Source organism: Salvelinus fontinalis, chromosome 9 (assembly GCF_029448725.1).
Source record: "Salvelinus fontinalis isolate EN_2023a chromosome 9, ASM2944872v1, whole genome shotgun sequence".
NCBI classification, from domain to species: Eukaryota; Metazoa; Chordata; class Actinopteri; order Salmoniformes; family Salmonidae; genus Salvelinus; species Salvelinus fontinalis.
Window position 1 is genome coordinate 29,438,318 of NC_074673.1, and position 15,808 is coordinate 29,454,125.

General features: G+C 40.5%; 2 protein-coding genes across 3 annotated transcripts; both read right to left on the bottom strand.

Moving 5' to 3' along the window:
- Positions 1 to 2,439: 2,439 nt before the first annotated feature.
- Positions 2,440 to 8,122, bottom strand: LOC129862395 (probable polypeptide N-acetylgalactosaminyltransferase 8). Of its 2 annotated transcripts, none has more exons than XM_055934017.1 (11): positions 7,755 to 8,122; positions 7,120 to 7,366; positions 6,781 to 6,947; positions 6,515 to 6,695; positions 6,217 to 6,414; positions 4,918 to 5,032; positions 4,545 to 4,730; positions 4,221 to 4,358; positions 3,431 to 3,526; positions 3,178 to 3,345; positions 2,440 to 2,787 (listed from the first exon to the last, which is right to left on the bottom strand). In XM_055934017.1, the coding sequence occupies exons 1-11, from the start codon at positions 8,044 to 8,046 to the stop codon at positions 2,653 to 2,655; spliced, it is 1,923 nt and encodes a 640-aa protein (XP_055789992.1). In that variant the 5' UTR covers positions 8,047 to 8,122; the 3' UTR covers positions 2,440 to 2,652. The 2 variants fall into 2 exon arrangements, with proteins under 2 accessions (XP_055789992.1, XP_055789991.1); XM_055934016.1 differs by having other exon boundaries at positions 6,515 to 6,698.
- A 682-nt stretch (positions 8,123 to 8,804) lies between these two features.
- On the bottom strand, positions 8,805 to 14,779 carry LOC129862396 (NADH dehydrogenase [ubiquinone] 1 alpha subcomplex subunit 9, mitochondrial-like). Its single transcript, XM_055934018.1, has 11 exons — positions 14,680 to 14,779; positions 14,138 to 14,308; positions 13,365 to 13,462; positions 13,131 to 13,222; positions 10,847 to 10,988; positions 10,637 to 10,739; positions 10,219 to 10,289; positions 10,072 to 10,148; positions 9,614 to 9,709; positions 9,290 to 9,356; positions 8,805 to 9,103 (listed from the first exon to the last, which is right to left on the bottom strand). The coding sequence occupies exons 1-11, from the start codon at positions 14,732 to 14,734 to the stop codon at positions 8,933 to 8,935; spliced, it is 1,143 nt and encodes a 380-aa protein (XP_055789993.1). The 5' UTR covers positions 14,735 to 14,779; the 3' UTR covers positions 8,805 to 8,932.
- Between the last annotated feature and the right edge of the window lie 1,029 nt (positions 14,780 to 15,808).

Consider the following 15,808-nt stretch of genomic DNA (forward strand, 5'->3'; position numbering starts at 1 on the left):
AGTCTTCAGTACATCAGCTGCTGTCTTATAAATCATAGTTTCTGCGAGTACAACAGAAGCATGCGCACGGAGCAAAGGATCAAGTGCACTTGGCACAAGCAGAGGATCAACCATTGAGCCAACGGGTAGACAGAGCAATGCAGACGCACCGAAACTAAACTAAAGAAGTAGGCCTATACATATAAAATAACTAGAGATTTCACACCAGTTGCCTCAGTAAATGTTTTCCTGCCTGTTAAGATTTGTAATAACTTTAACATGTTTTTTGGGGTAATATTTTTCCCATTTTTTTCCTTAACATTTTTTAAAATCATCCCACCTACCCCATGGGGGCTGCCGAAGTACCCCTAGGGCTACGTTTACCCCCGGTTGGGAAACACTGCTCTAGAAGACTAAATTAAATAGTGCTCACCAGAATGTCTTACATGGATAGAATGCAGGGGCGCAACTTTGGATTTAGAAGTGTGGGGGACATACAGTGGGGAGAACAAGTATTTGATACACTGCCGATTTTGCAGGTTTTCCTACTTACAAAGGATGTAGAGGTCTGTAATTTTTATCATAGGTACACTTCAACTGTGAGAGACGGAATCTAAAACAAAAATCCAGAAAATCACATTGTATGATTTTTAAGTAATTAATTTGCATTTTATTGCATGACATATGACATACCAAAATCCCTTACTTTGTGGGCTTACAGTGCATTGCAAAAGTATTCACCCCCTTGGGGTTTTTCTTATTTTGTTGCATTACAACCTGTAATTTAAATAGATTTTCATTTGGATTTCGTGTAATGGACCTACACAAAATAGTCCAAATTGGTGAAGCGAAAAAAATTACTTGTTTCTAAAAAATGTTTTTTAAAGTGGTGCGTGCATATGTATTCACCCCCTTTGCCATGAAACCCCTAGATAAGATCTGGTGCAACCAATTACCTTCAGAAGTCACATAATTAGTTAGATTGCACACAGGTGGACTTTATTTAAGTGTCACATGATCTCAGTAGATATACACCTGTTCTGAAAGGCCCCAGAGTCTGCAACACCACAAAGCAAGGGGCACCACCAAGCAAGCGGCACCATGAAGACCAAGGAGCTCTCCAAACAGGTCAGGGACAAAGTTGTGGAGAAGTACAGATCAGGGTTGGGTTATAAAACAATATTCAAACTTTGAACATCCCACGGAACACCATTAAATCCATTTTTTTTTTAAATGGAAGGAATATGGCACTACAACAAACCTGCCAAGAGAGGGCCGCGCACCAAAACTCACGGACCAGGCAAAGAGGGCATTAATCAGAGATGCAACAAAGAGACCAAAGATAACCCTGAAGGAGCTGCAAAGCTCCACAGCAGAGTTCGGGGTATCTGTCCATAGGACCACTTTAAGCCGTACACTCCACAGAACTGGGCTTTACGGAAGAGTGGCCAGAAAAAAAGCCATTGCTTAAAGATAAAAATAAGCAAACATGTTTGATGTTTGAAAAAAGGCATGTGGGAGACTCCCCAAACATATGGAAGAAGGTACTCTAGTCAGATGAGACTAAAATTGAGCTTTTTGGTCATCAAGAAAAAAGCTATGTCTGGCGCAAACCCAACATCTCTCATCACCTCGAGAACACCATCCCCACAGTGAAGCGTGGTGGCAGCATCATGCTGTGGGGATGTTTTTCATCGGCAGGGATTGGGAAACTGGTCAGAATTGAAGGAATGATGGATGGCGCTAAATACAGGGAAATTCTTTAGGGAAACCTGTTTCAGTCTTCCAGAGATTTGAGACTGGGACGGAGGTTCACCCTCCAGCAGGACAGGGACCCTAAGCATACTGCTAAAGCAACACTTGAGTGGTTTAAGGGGAAACATTTAAATGTATTGGAATGACCTAGTCAAAGCCCAGACCTCAATCCAATTTAGAATCTGTGGTATGACTTAAAGATTGCTGTATACCAGCGGAACCCATCCAACTTGAAGGAGTTGGAGCAGTTTTGCCTTGAAGAGTGGGCAAAAATCCAAGTGGCTAGATGTGCCAAGCTTCTAGAGACATACCCCAAGAAACTTGCAGCTGTAATTGCTGCAAAAGGTGGCTCTTCAAAGTATTGCCTTTGGGGGGTGAATACTTATGCACGCTCAAGTTTTCTGTTTTTTTCCAAAGTGGTAGGCATGTTATGTAAATCAAATGATACAAAGCCCCCAAAAATCTATTTTAATTCCAGGTTGTAAGGCAACAAAATAGGAAAAAATGCCAAGGGGGAGAATACTTTCGCTAGCCACTGTATTTTATGAATGACATAACATGTGGAACAATGACAAGAAAGCAACGCTAAGACCTCCAAAAATATTTTTGTGTGTATGCATTCAATATACAGTGCATGGTACATGTTAGTTTATTATGTACACATTGGTAGCTAAAAGCTGAAAATCAGAACCACCATCAACAAGATTATTTTACAATGCAATCTTTTATTCTGTCTGTTTGTGTCATGTTTTTCAAGAGAAAGAGAATAATGCAATAGTCTACATTGGATGTTTGTTGTCAATCAATTTTGTATTTTCTTTTAGCAAGATATTGTTTGAAACAGTTATGATAGATAACACAAATGTCAAATCTAGAATTTCAGGAATGTGACCCCAACAACTTGTCCATGGCGGTGTTTTAGAACTCTCTTATGACATGTTGAATTCTCCAGTTTTGCCCAGTGCATTGTTGGATGACCAGCATATAGTATGAGTTTTGTCCCTGGGCAATCTCAAGACACCTATTTGTGTGTGTGTTCCTGATGGCTTGACCCTGGAAAAACAAATGTATACATAAAATAACTTTGGATGAACTTTACATGCTATAAAAAAAAATATATTCTCAAAGCTTTCTCTGATAGTATTGTTGTTTGTTCTTTTTCTTGCACGAAACCTGAAAAGTTCCTTCAGTTTATATCAATGTATATCAATGTGAAATAATCTACAGTGGATCTACTGTTTACAATACAGACTGGAACATGGGCTTTGTTTATAATATATTGAATGCTGTTATGAATAAGGCTTTGATGGAACTGTGTTTGGGTGTGGTGCATAGACCACTGTTCTAGAGCACGGCTTAGACAGAACCGAGTTTAGGAAACCCTGCTCCAGAAGATAGCTCTAAAATGTATGATCTTGACCCACAGGTCTGATTACAGGTTACCTGTTGGAAGTCCCAGTGCTTGTGTAGTCCCCTCTCCGTTGCCAGTTTACAATCATGCAGCGTTGGTGTATTTCCAGTGCCAGGATCCACTAGACACCGGTTGTTGTTGTACTTGTGAGACTTAATGCCACCCACGTAGATCTCCCCATCAGTGTTGTAATAACATTGCTGTGGATAAGAACATTATTCAACAGACAGGGAGAACGGATTGTTTGGCACAATACACAGACACATACATAGAATACAAACATACCTGTGGTTGATAGAAATGACATCCATAAAGAAGGGGTATATTCCCAGGGACAGTCCCCTCATCAATACAATGGCTCTGCAGGAGGTCATTCTGCAGCTGGAGGTGCAAGAAGAAGGTGTGTTTAGGCAAGAATATTTGGTGGTACACTAATTCCCTCTTTACACTATCGTGCCCAGCCAAACCAAACTGTACCGGCTCTTGATATTTTCTTTTCACATTGCCCTTTAAACCATGGTGGATGTGTAACCAGGCCTTCTCAATACAGGTAGGTTTGGCTCCATAGTTTGAAACAGTAGACAGTATGCTATGCGTTCACTAAGAAGATCTGTTTCCATAACTCTGCTACATTTAGACTGGCAGCTCAATACTGATTTGTAAAAAAAAAAAATGTGATTATTATTTTTTTTGTTGACAAATCAGATCAGCTCTGAAAAAGATCTGATGTGATTGGTCAAAAGATCAATTAGTGGAAAAATATCAGAATTGGTCTGCCTGTCTAAACGCAGCCTGATTGTTTCATTTTATGACTGCTTAATAAATATCCACCATCAAATTAGAACATTTGATTGTTACAACTGTTTGTAATAATGTGTCTTTGTTTTAGTGTGCTGCTACTGCAACCATGAAAATAATGGAATGGAATTATATACAGTTAGACCTTAAAACTCATTTGGTTAAACATTGTTTGGCATTTACCTAGCATATTTCAGAGTTATAAAGAGTTGTCAAAGTTATAATTCTATACATTGTATTAATCTGGTGAGGGATTTAGTAATAATGTATCCCTTACTCCTCCATAGGCCACTAGCTCCTCCCAGGTGGCTAGTGTAGGATACACATTATCCAGGTACCACTTGAAGGGCTTACATTCAAGCTTTTCTCTGAGCTTCTTCCTCTCTGACACATCACCGATATCAATCCCATGATCCTAGGAGGCATACATCACAAAAATAATACTGTTAGAAAAACATCTCATCAAAATGATTTCCACAGGCTATTTATAGGAAAGAAAGATTGTCTTGTTTTTTCGTTGCTCGACCCACAGTGGTTTATGGGCAATTCCAGTCAGTGTAATCCCATTTCCATGGAATTGCCCTCATCTCAATTTCCCTACCTTCAACGGAAGATTCCAAGCAATGTTCACATTACTTTTGTAGTCATCCATCCAGATCGCAGCTACCCTCAGTGCATTCCTTCTCATGATGTAACTCAGGTCAGGTGCGTAAGGTTTGTGTGCCCTCTCAATGTGTGCGATCTTAGAACAAGGCACTACCTCTATGCTTCCTCCACACAGCCACACCTGGAATAAAACAGACCAGATCACCGCAAAATGTTATTGAAGATATGAGACAAAACATACTCTAATATGTGCTTGTAAAATGACACAAATCTAATACATACCCAACTGAGGACAATTTCCTTAGCTACTTGACATCAGATATTGTAATTTGTGCAGCCATTACGCCATGGTAACCAGCTCAACCTACCCTGATCCCCAGCTCAACATTCTCTCCTCCATAGATTTTCATTCCACCATCAAGTACCCCAATCTCTCCAAGGAAAAGTCGATGTGCCACAAAAATACCCATGACAGAAGGACTCCTATAAAAAGAAAAGTCAGTGAGTGATTATGTGGAACCAATCAGCAAGTAAAAGCACTGCTACAAGAAGCAGGAGCTACAACAGACACACAATACACATCATTGAAATCAATTCTACATTGAAAAAACATGCAACAATTTTAACGATTTTACCGAGTTACAGTTCATATAAGGAAATCAAGTCAATTGTTCACTGTAGCTTATGCCTGCCCATACCAAAACCCCACCGCCACCATTGGGCACTGTTCACAATGTTGACATCAGCAAAACGCTCAACCCACACGACGTCTGCCATCTGCCTGGTACAGTTGAAACCCGTATTCATCTGTGAAGAGCACACTTATCCAGCTTGCCAGTGGTCATCGAAGGTGAGCATTTGCCCACTGAAATCGGTTACGATGCCAAACTGCAGTCAGGTCAAGACCCTGGTAAGGACGATAAGCACGTAGATGAGCTTCCCTGAGACAGTTTCTGACAGTTTGTGCAGAAATGTTTTGGGTTGTGCAAACCCACAGTTTCATCAGCAATCTGGGTGGCTGATCTCAGACGAACCCGCAGGTGAAGAAGCCAGATGTGGAGGTCCTGGGCTGGCATGGTTACATGTGGTCTGTGGTTGTGAGGCTGGTTGGATGTACTGCCAAATTCTCTAAAACGACGTTGAAGGTGGCTTATGGTAGAGAAATGAACATTAAATTATCTGGCAACAGCTCTGGTTGAAATTCCTGCAGTCAGCATGCCAATTGCACGCTGCCTCAAAACTTGAGACATTTGTGGCATTGTGTTGTGTGACAAACTGCACATTTTAGAGTGGTCTTTTATTGTCCCCAGCACAAGAAGCACCCGTGTAATGATCATACTGTTTAATCAGATTCTTGATATGCCACACCTGTCAGGTGGATGGATTATCTTGGCAAATGAGAAATGCTCACTAAAAGGGATGTAAAGAAATGTGTGTATAAAAATTGAGAGAAATAAGCTTTTTGTGTGTATGGAAAATTTCTGGGATCTTTTATTTCAGCTCATGTAACATGGGACCAACACATTACATGTTGCGTTTATATTTTTGTTCAGTGTACATGGTATTCTTCTGCAATTCCTATTGACTGCTACTAATTAATACAGAACATATGAGACAATAAGTCTCATAGTGATGGGGCTGGATGCTACATAGTGGACGTCACTTACTTCCCTGGTTGTGATTCATCATGGAGCTCGTTCCACTCTGGTCTGAAGGACTCGTACATGCACCACAGGGGCCAGTCAAAACCGTGTGCATTGGCCCAGTAATGCTCCACCTGCAGGTCATCAAAACCGACCTTGTCAAACACCGGAGTCACCACAGTGGTCCTGTCTGCTTTGATCCTGGCCAGCAGTGGCTCTGCCCTGTAAGCGTGGACAACAACAAAAGTCAATCAATCAAAGACAAGCAGACAGATGCTGCCCAAGTAATGTATGGGAAACACCATACACACATGGCACTTACCACCCCACGTTGACTTCAATGTGAGCATCCAGAATGGCCACTGTATCGGCGGTGGCGTGCTCCCACCCTGAGATGCGGGCTTGAGTCAGTCCCATCTGCTGCTTGTGTCTCACCCTTTTTATAAGGCCCGGCCTTTCCTTGTGGATGAGCTTTATGTAGGCAGCTAGCTTTTCTCCCAGGTCTTCTGTGGAAAGAAGAGATTCATAATCAAGACTATAGACAAATACTTACTCCACTAGTAATGGAATGGTGACTGTGAGATGCACCATTGGAGCTGTGGTCGTCCACCAGAATGATTTCTCTCAGCAGGTGTTCAGGGGTTCGGTTGATGATGCTGCAGATTGCCCTCTTAATGACAGACAGAGCCTCGTCCAGGTAGATCAATACCACAGCAATACTAGGAAGGTCCTTGGGGTATGTCTTCTGCAAACATCTGAGTGTTGAGAGATTATTTAGAAGGCATACCACCACCTGTGCTTTGTGTCTTACCATTTATCAGAAGTAATATTTAAATGTCCTCCTCATTTCATCAAGTCATGACCAAGCAGCGTAGTTACGGTCATGACCATAGCACCATACAGTCCTGACCATACAGTCCTGATTACCTGTTGTCTCGTGTATCTGGCAGCTCTCTGTTGAGTGGCAGTTGGTCACTCAAGAAGACGTTGTATCCATATCTCTGGAACAGGGCCTCGGCCTCTCTCTGCTCCTCCTCTGAGAGGTCATCACCCCACTTTGTTAACAGGTAGGAGTTGGGATACAACTTGGGCACCACCATCTTCTTTGCCTCTGTTACCACAACTTTGTCCCTTGTTGGGGGGTCCTCCTGATATTTAGATTCTATTAATTCAGCTGTGGACAAAATGCTCACAGGTATTACTGATGCCACTGAGGAAAACTGTGTCAATGTTATTGGCATGAGTGCCATCTATCAGTAGAAGACTAACAACAATACGAACCAATTCCCTTTTGTTCTTAAGTAACACTTCATTTTACAGTATTTCTGAGTCACTGGCAGATTAATTTAATGATTGATTGACAATGACTGTATTAACTGTATTATTTTAGCTCATATGCAGAAGCATATTACCCATGCAACATAACATAAATATTGCAGAAATGCATTACAAGAGTCACAATCCCCCAAAAAATCACTGTGCATATTGTCATGTCATGTACTTCAGTAAAGAATACTGAAATGCAAAGAATGCATGTCAAGATGGCGATTGAGAACACTTACATAGTTTGTTGATGTTCTTTTCAATTCTCTCCAGTCTCGTCATCAGCACAGTATTCTGATCCTTGGCAGTCTCTTTTTGGTGAAGACTTTTTGTATTGGAAGTGGAACTCACTGCCTGTTTCATATAGACAATATACATGATGAGTGGAATAATTGCTCCAAACGTGATTCCCACTCCTCGCAGGACGTTGAGCTTCATTGCTACCTGTCGACAACAAGCCTGGTTATGTCCCTTTGTCATATACATTGATTCGGTAACTGTGCCCTCTAAAGACGTTACAACTCCCCCCATGTAATGCCATAAAATACTTCTTATCTAATCAACAAAGGATACATGTGCCTATTAAAAAAAAGAAAGCGAATCACCAATGATTTACTTAATTAACAGTTATGGAGAGTTGACAAGGTAGATCAACTGTTAAAATAACACATTACAAAAAAAAGGCACAATAATTTAATGCCAAGATTTCAACAGCCACGCTGTCTTCATCAGGGTATAATGGCAAACACTGCGGGTCACTAGTTTATATAGTGTCAAAGGACACATACACAGATGTCTGTAATCATGTGGCTTGATTTCATTGTTTGATTTACAAATATCAATAGTACATATACAAAAGCATGAATGGATAACATACATTCATAAACAATTAGGCTACATCATTTAGGCCTACAAACACAAGCATGATTACACAAACACGCATGTTAACCCAGATATGTGATGTAGAACATCATTGATAATTGCTGAGAGAAACGTGGACATAACAGTTAAAATCTTATCAGTTGGTGTGTAGTGGAACTGTGGGAGGGGCTCCATAAAAACAGATAGTGAGTTACTGGAGGAAAGAATAGATTGCTGAACCTTGCTGACTCAAAGTCCTGAAACACCGTTCAGATGGTGGTTTCAAAGTATATCTCCTCAATAAATAGTGATGCACATGTTACGTTACATGGGAGTGTGTTAAGGTGACTGATTATTTAGACTTAATATTTTTTTTGCTACACAATGAATGCTGTTTTAAATGGATCCATGGAATCATAATGACAAAATAGTTTTAGACGATCATCTGTTATTTATTTATGTACAGAGTATTTGTAAAAGAAGACAGCACAGTTGTATAGGAGGATCAGCCTGTGGCTTTGGTGGTGGTGTTGGGCAGTCAGACAAGACGGGCTACTCAATAGTTGACTGTCTTGGCTGGCTTGGTATCGGCCAACTCAGCCTCCAAGAAGCGGAAGCGGCGATGGCGACGCAGGACCTCGATAGCCTTCTGCTCTATGGAGGCAGGGATAATGCCTAGGTCCTCCAAGCCAGGAAGCCCTGGATACTTCATATCTGTGGTATGGAACTGGAACAAACACATTCAGGTCATTACACAAATCCAAGAGAAAGTTTAAACATATTTCCTTCATTCACATTTCTTCAACATGTGGCCCCAAAAACATGAAAGAAAATTCCAATTTACCTTAATTTGTATAAAATGTGCTTTTTACAAAGATGCTTATAATTTGCTGTTTATGTTGCATTTTCTTACTCGATCTACTTTGTCAGGAGTTGTCCAAGGCTCGAATGGGTTCATTGCAAAGACACGTGCAACAAGACTGAAACCAGAGATAAAGGAAAGACATGTTTATCATACCGTATCTGATAGTATTGCATTTAAAAAACCGACAGGTTCCTTGTTCCTTGCCACCTCACATCCACTGGTCAAACTTGATAAGGCTTGTTGTGTTCTAAACATACTAACAGCTTGGCACACCACTTCATCAGTCATCCTATAATAGTACGTATACAGTTAATTGTCGTCCCGAGGGCCATTTAAGATACCATGCAGAACCAGAAGCCGGTGCCAACTCACTGATAGAGAGGGCGTGGGAGAGGGTAGGGCACAAAGGGCCTGTGTGCCACAGCATACACGTACTCCACCAGGTCATGAAGGAGATAACGGTTTGGTCTGTGTGGCAGGAAAACAAAACTAACCAAAAAACTGACAAACATTTTGGTTGCTACATCTCTAAATTCTGCTCGTTGACGTTTCTAAATAATGTACTGCATGTGTGAACATGAAACTGACATTACACAATCATATATTTTATTCCACACCCTGGGTGAGTACAAGATACAAACCCATGCAATAAAGCAACTCATCTAGTCGATGAACAGTCGTTTTTATGATTTATACTAGGTTCACCTAGTTGTTGATAATGAGCAGTTCAAATTAATGGATAGAATTTTACTTAATTTCCTGAACTGACTGGAAACGCAATTGACATTCCTAAAAAACAGCCAAAAGTCAAGCCCATTTCAAGTCCTTACCCAACTAGTGCATATGTCTTGCCATTGGCATCAGGGTCCTTGATGGCGTTGATGATAGCCTTGGCCACATCCACCACCTGAAAAGAGCAGACAGAGTGAGTCTTGAGTAACAGACATGGCTGACATCATGAGATCAGACACACTCACATGAACAGGCTGCTTCACCGTCTTCTTCCCCATGGAGATGAGAGGCACAGCTTTCCCAAACCAGCGCATGTCTGTGCAACAAAGGAAAAAACAAACATTCAAACAATGACTGAACTCATCCCCTTTTAAACAATAATAGCATTGCATCAAGACCAATTGGAGCCGATGTAGCACCATAAAAAAATCATTATTTTGGTTTGTTTTGCCGATACACTGAACATTCAACTATGCAATAGCCCCCTCAACATTTTGCAGTCCTATACAGTCAACAGATGCTGTGTAATTATGCCAACATATTCCCACAAATACAGACACTGTCTACTTAAGAGTTCTGAAAGATCACATTTAAATCTTATTTAACTTTTTAACCGTTTTTACTCTGGGCCACACGGAAATTAACTATGCTCTGCTGATTTACTGGCAAAATGGTTGAAGAATCTGTCCTCCCTTCCAAACATCTCAGCAGGCTTCATGATGATGGCATCAGGAAATTCATCTCTCACAGCCGTCTCACCTACTGCCTACAAGGTTACATTACACACATTACATGATATTTCTCCACAATGATATGCCAGAAAGAAATATGTCCAAGAAAGAGAGTTCAACAGAGCTCTGCATTAGCCAGTACCTTATTCCTAAGGTATTTGGAGGGGCTGCGGATGTCAGCGTTGAGGTGAGATATATGGATCAGCTTTGTGATGCCTGCCTCCCGGGTGGCTTTGGCAATCTGCTGAGGGATGCTCACGTAGGTGTCCTCAAAGGGATAGTTCCTTTATACAGATAGAAAGAGGAAGAACAGAACACTGAGTAAAGCAAAGTACAACAAACGTTTCGCAGAAAGTCATAATATAAGTGTTCCTAATGGTGGAAGCAGGGTTGAGGTTCTTTGCTCCACTAAGGAGTAATTCAAGCCTCTGGTGTAGTTAACCTGTTGAGGACAGAGGGCGCTGTTTTCACTTTGGGGGAAAATCGTGCCCAATTTAAACGGCCTCGTACTCAATTCTTGCTCGTACAATATGCATATTATTATTACTATTGGATAGAAAACACTCTCTAGTTTCTAAAACCGTTTGAATTATATCTGTGAGTAAAACAGAACTCCTTTTGCAGCAAACTTCCTGACAGGAAGTGGAAAATCTGAAATCGAGGGCTCTGTTCTAGGGCCTGCCTATTAATGTCCTTGATATTTATTAGTATAGATGCACTTCATACGTCTTCCACTAGATGTCGACAGGCAGTGAGAGAAGAAATGGAGTGTGTAACTTGATCTGGTGTCGAATAAAAGCTCTCTGCATGACGTGTCACCAGTTTCCTGTTTTCTGAAGAGCGCGTGAACCTGGACCTGGATTTGCCTTCTGATAAGCTGTCGTTATGGACGACTAATATCTCCGGCTTTGATTTTATTTGATACATGTGACAATATCATCGTAAAGTATGTTTTTTCAATATAGTTTTATTAGATTATTGAAATTTATTCGGGACGTTAGGCGTGTTGCGTTGTGTGCCTTTGTTCAGGAAGGAGAGCTTCGCGCCACTTTGCTAGCTTTCCGTGCTAATTGACTGGAGAAGAGGACATTCTAAATCCAAACAACGATTGTTCCCGACAAAGGACCCCTTGTACAACATTCTGATGAAAGATCATCAAAAGTAGGACCCATTTTATGATGCTATTTCATATATCTGTCGAACATGTGAAATAGTCGTTTGCGGCCAGGTTTTGGGCACGCTCTCGCCATAACGTAAACTGCATATCGTAATGAAGTTATTTTTAGAATTCTAACACGGCGATTGCATTAAGAACTAGTCTATCTATCATTTCCTATACAACATGTATTTTCTAGTAACGTTTATGAATAGTTATTTGGTCAGAATAGTTGGAGTGTCATAAAAATATCCGCACATTCTGGGAAAAAGATGCTACGTTAGCACAATGTATAACCACTGATTTCAGCTCTAAATATGCACATTTTCGAACAAAACATAAGTGTATGTATAACCTGATGTTATAGGACTGTCATCTGATGAAGGTTTATGAAGGTTAGTGAAAATTAATATCTTTTGCTGGTTTATTCCCTATCGCTAACGTGCCTATTGCTATCGCTAACGTGCCTTGATGAATGAATGCGGTAGTGTGGTAGGCTATTGTAGTAAGCTAATATAATGCTATATTGTGTTTTCGCTGTAAAACACTTTTAAAAAATCGGAAATATTGGCTGGATTCACAAGATGTTTGTCTTTAATTTGCTGTACACCATCGATTTTTCAGAAATGTTTTATGATGAGTATTTAGGTATTTGACGTTGGTGTCTGTAATTACTCTGGCTGCTTCGGTTCTATTTCTGACAGTAGCTGTGATGGTAGCTGCAATGTAAAACTGATTTATACCTCAAATATGCAAATTTTCCCAACAAAACATAGATTTATTGTATAACATGTTATAAGACTGTCATCTGATGAAGTTGTTTCTTGGTTAGTTTGGTTGGTTCTTGGTTAGTTAGGTTGGCTTTGTGCATGCTACCTGTGCTGTGAAAAATGTCTGTCCTTTTTTGTATTTGTTGGTGAGCTAACATAAATATGTGGTGTTTTCGCTGTAAAACATTTTAAAAATCGGACATGTTGACTGGATTCACAAGATGTGTATCTTTCATTTGCTGTATTGGACTTGTTAATGTGTGAAAGTTAAATATTTCTAAAAAATATATTTTGAATTTCGCGCTCTGCCTTTTCAGTGGAATGTGGGAGGAGTTGTGCTAGCGGAACGCCAGACCCAGACAGGTTAAAAGTAGGTTGATTCATATAGTGATGGAGTGATGGAGCAACTCTTTATGTGAATGTTCACCACCAGTGGGTTCTTTTTAGGAACCATGTACTTTTCTAAAATATGTTTGTGTATACAGTCAGTTGGGCCATACTTGGTTTCCCACTCTCGTCCCACCAGGTTGATGACCACATTGGAGTGAGCCAATGCTTTTCTGATAGAATCCTTGTTCCTGGCATCCCACTCCTGAAATATAGCAAGGCGGAGTGCACATATGAGGCTTGAGGGTAACCTGGCATGAGAAAAAACAACACTTAGCTAACAAATGAAGAGATTTGAAAGTGAAGTGATTAATGATGTCACATATGATAAATTGTATTTTTCTCACCATAAAGATGATCTGTCCTAGATCCCCCATGGGCCTGAGATACATGAGGTCATACTGGTCACACCGGTGAGGAATCACAATCTGAGAACCCATACGACCTACAAAACCACCAGACAGGTCAACAAACACATAACTGCGCCATAGGAAACACAAGTATGCAGTCACTGCAGTGTAAACAAAGAGGATTGTCACAAAACCAAAGAAATTAATGCATCCCTCACAATCACATATAAACATAAGAAATAAGTTGAAGAAGACCACAGAGCTGCCATGTTTAATTTTTATTTTATTTTATTTAACTAGGCAAGTCAGTTAAGAACAAATTCTTATTTACAATGACGGCCTACCAAAAGGCAAAATACCTCCTGCGGGTAAGAGGCTGGGATAAAAAATAAATAAATAAAATATAAATATAGGACAAAACACACATCAAGACAAGAGACAACACAACACTACAAAAAGAGAAACCTAAGACAACAACATAGCAAGGCAGCAACACAACATGGCAACAACATGGTAACAACACAACATGGCAACAACATGTTAGCAACACAACATGACAACATGGTAGCAACACAACATAACAACAACATGGTAGCAACACAACATAACAACAACATGGTAGCAACACAACATAACAACAACATGGTAGCAACACAACACGACAACAACATGGTAGCAACACAACATGACAACAACATGGTAGCAACACAACATGGTCATTTGAAAGGTTATTATCTGAAGGCTTCGGGACAGATGATGGTGAAACTCACCCAGGCGGTTGACAACATATCTTCCCAGGAAGCCGGTGGCTCCGAAGACAGTGGCTGCTACCCCACTGGAGGAGGAGCGCCCCCCTTTCCCTCTGGGGATGACAGCATGGTGGACCGTTCTCTGCTGGACTGTCACAGGGACGGCTGATAGCACCACAGGGGAGCAGGAACCTGCAGGGGGGAGCAGTACAAGCAAAGGGGGTGGGGTATCTCTGATGGTTGTATTGTATTCAAACTGCCAACATCACAAATGATCAACCTACCAAAAACATAGGCCTTCTTAGCAAAAATGTCTGTGGCACAAACTGATATCTGATATATGAAATGGTGCTAGAAATTAGACAACTAACGTTAGTCGTATTCGTAAGCAAGAGTTAGCTAACCGGCTAACTTAGGTCATATCACAAAAAGAGTCACAGAGGGTAGCAATGTCGCTTAAAAACTATTCTGTGTTCAGATTAAACATTCTTTCAACTATCTCTCAACAGTGCAGTTATCGGTGCATTTCTATCATCTAAAAGTGCATGTCTTGTGTTACTCACTTGAAAACCTGGGAAGGACACTCGCAGGACGTCTAACGAGCGCAGCGGCCGCCATGTTTCTTCTCTAAAAGCGCTTCTTGGTACGGCAAGATAGAAGGGTCTGAGTTTTTTGTGAGTTAATGGATTCGTTTGTTTGAGAGCGTTATAATTTCAACATGTTGGCAATGTAACAGTATTTTGCTATATTGTAATCACTATTCTGAAATATAACCAGCCAGCCAGGGACTAACCTAACATATCAGGCGTAAACTATAAATACTGTATATATATATAAATATATATATTGTTCCCACTTATATTCTCATCCAATAGTGTAACTCTTTAATCTTGTGTGACTAAGCTAGGTTTCCATCCCATTGGCGACAGATTTTCAATCGAATATTCTAAAATCCGTATAAAAACAATATGCTCATTTTCCCACCAGAGATGTGTTTCCATCAAATTGACTTGTTGGGGATAAAAGCTGTGAGTGATGACGTAGTCCACATACAAATACCTTTCGCGGTAAAATTCCCATGTAACGAATAAAAAATACAAGTTAAATGGGTTTCCATCCCATTTCCAACTCTACTGAAGGTTTTCTCACCAAAAAATGTTGCGTGAAATAGAGAGTGTGCCCACACTGGTATTTGCACGTGCTCTCTAGTCTAGCCAACATCTCGCAAATATAGTGCAGGTAGGCCATAGCCTATGATGAGATTATTATGGACTAAAAAGTGAGTTTATTTTTATTTGTCAAACGGCAGCCAAGCATCGATGTTCATGTAACCAGAATAAGACCCTCGATGTTTATTGGAAAGGAGCATCAAGCTCATCATCTTCAGTAGCGGAGTGTGGGTAAAATCATAGGGGAAGCCAGGAAAGAAAAAAGACATAGGCTATTACAATCTATGTGTTGTGATTGTTTGCTCTATAATGTGTTAGTTCATATGCCCCGACACCGTGATATAGGCCTATAGGAATAAGGCTGAGACAATAAGAAGACACAGTGACAGAATAAATTCAACTACATCTTTGTTTCATCACAAAACCGGAGAGCAACTTCTGTCCGGTGAAGTCCACAAAACATAGTGCATGTAACAAACAATTACCTACAGCATAGTCAAGTAAGGTAATGTTTCCAAAATGT

Excerpts from the sequence above, each read along its gene's own strand:
- LOC129862395 (XM_055934016.1), bottom strand. The coding sequence starts at position 8,046 with ATGGGGGGAGTTGTAACGTCTTTAGAGGGCACAGTTACCGAATCAATG. Across the intron at positions 7,367-7,754 it reads AAAGAACATCAACAAACTAT|CTGAATTAATAGAATCTAAA; the intron begins GTAAGTGTTCTC and ends TTTTGTCCACAG. Across the intron at positions 3,346-3,430 it reads GTCATTTCTATCAACCACAG|CAATGTTATTACAACACTGA; the intron begins GTATGTTTGTAT and ends TCTTATCCACAG.
- LOC129862396 (XM_055934018.1), bottom strand. The coding sequence starts at position 14,734 with ATGGCGGCCGCTGCGCTCGTTAGACGTCCTGCGAGTGTCCTTCCCAGG. Across the intron at positions 13,223-13,364 it reads TAGGACAGATCATCTTTATG|GAGTGGGATGCCAGGAACAA; the intron begins GTGAGAAAAATA and ends GCTATATTTCAG. Across the intron at positions 10,149-10,218 it reads CGGTGAAGCAGCCTGTTCAT|GTGGTGGATGTGGCCAAGGC; the intron begins GTGAGTGTGTCT and ends TGCTCTTTTCAG.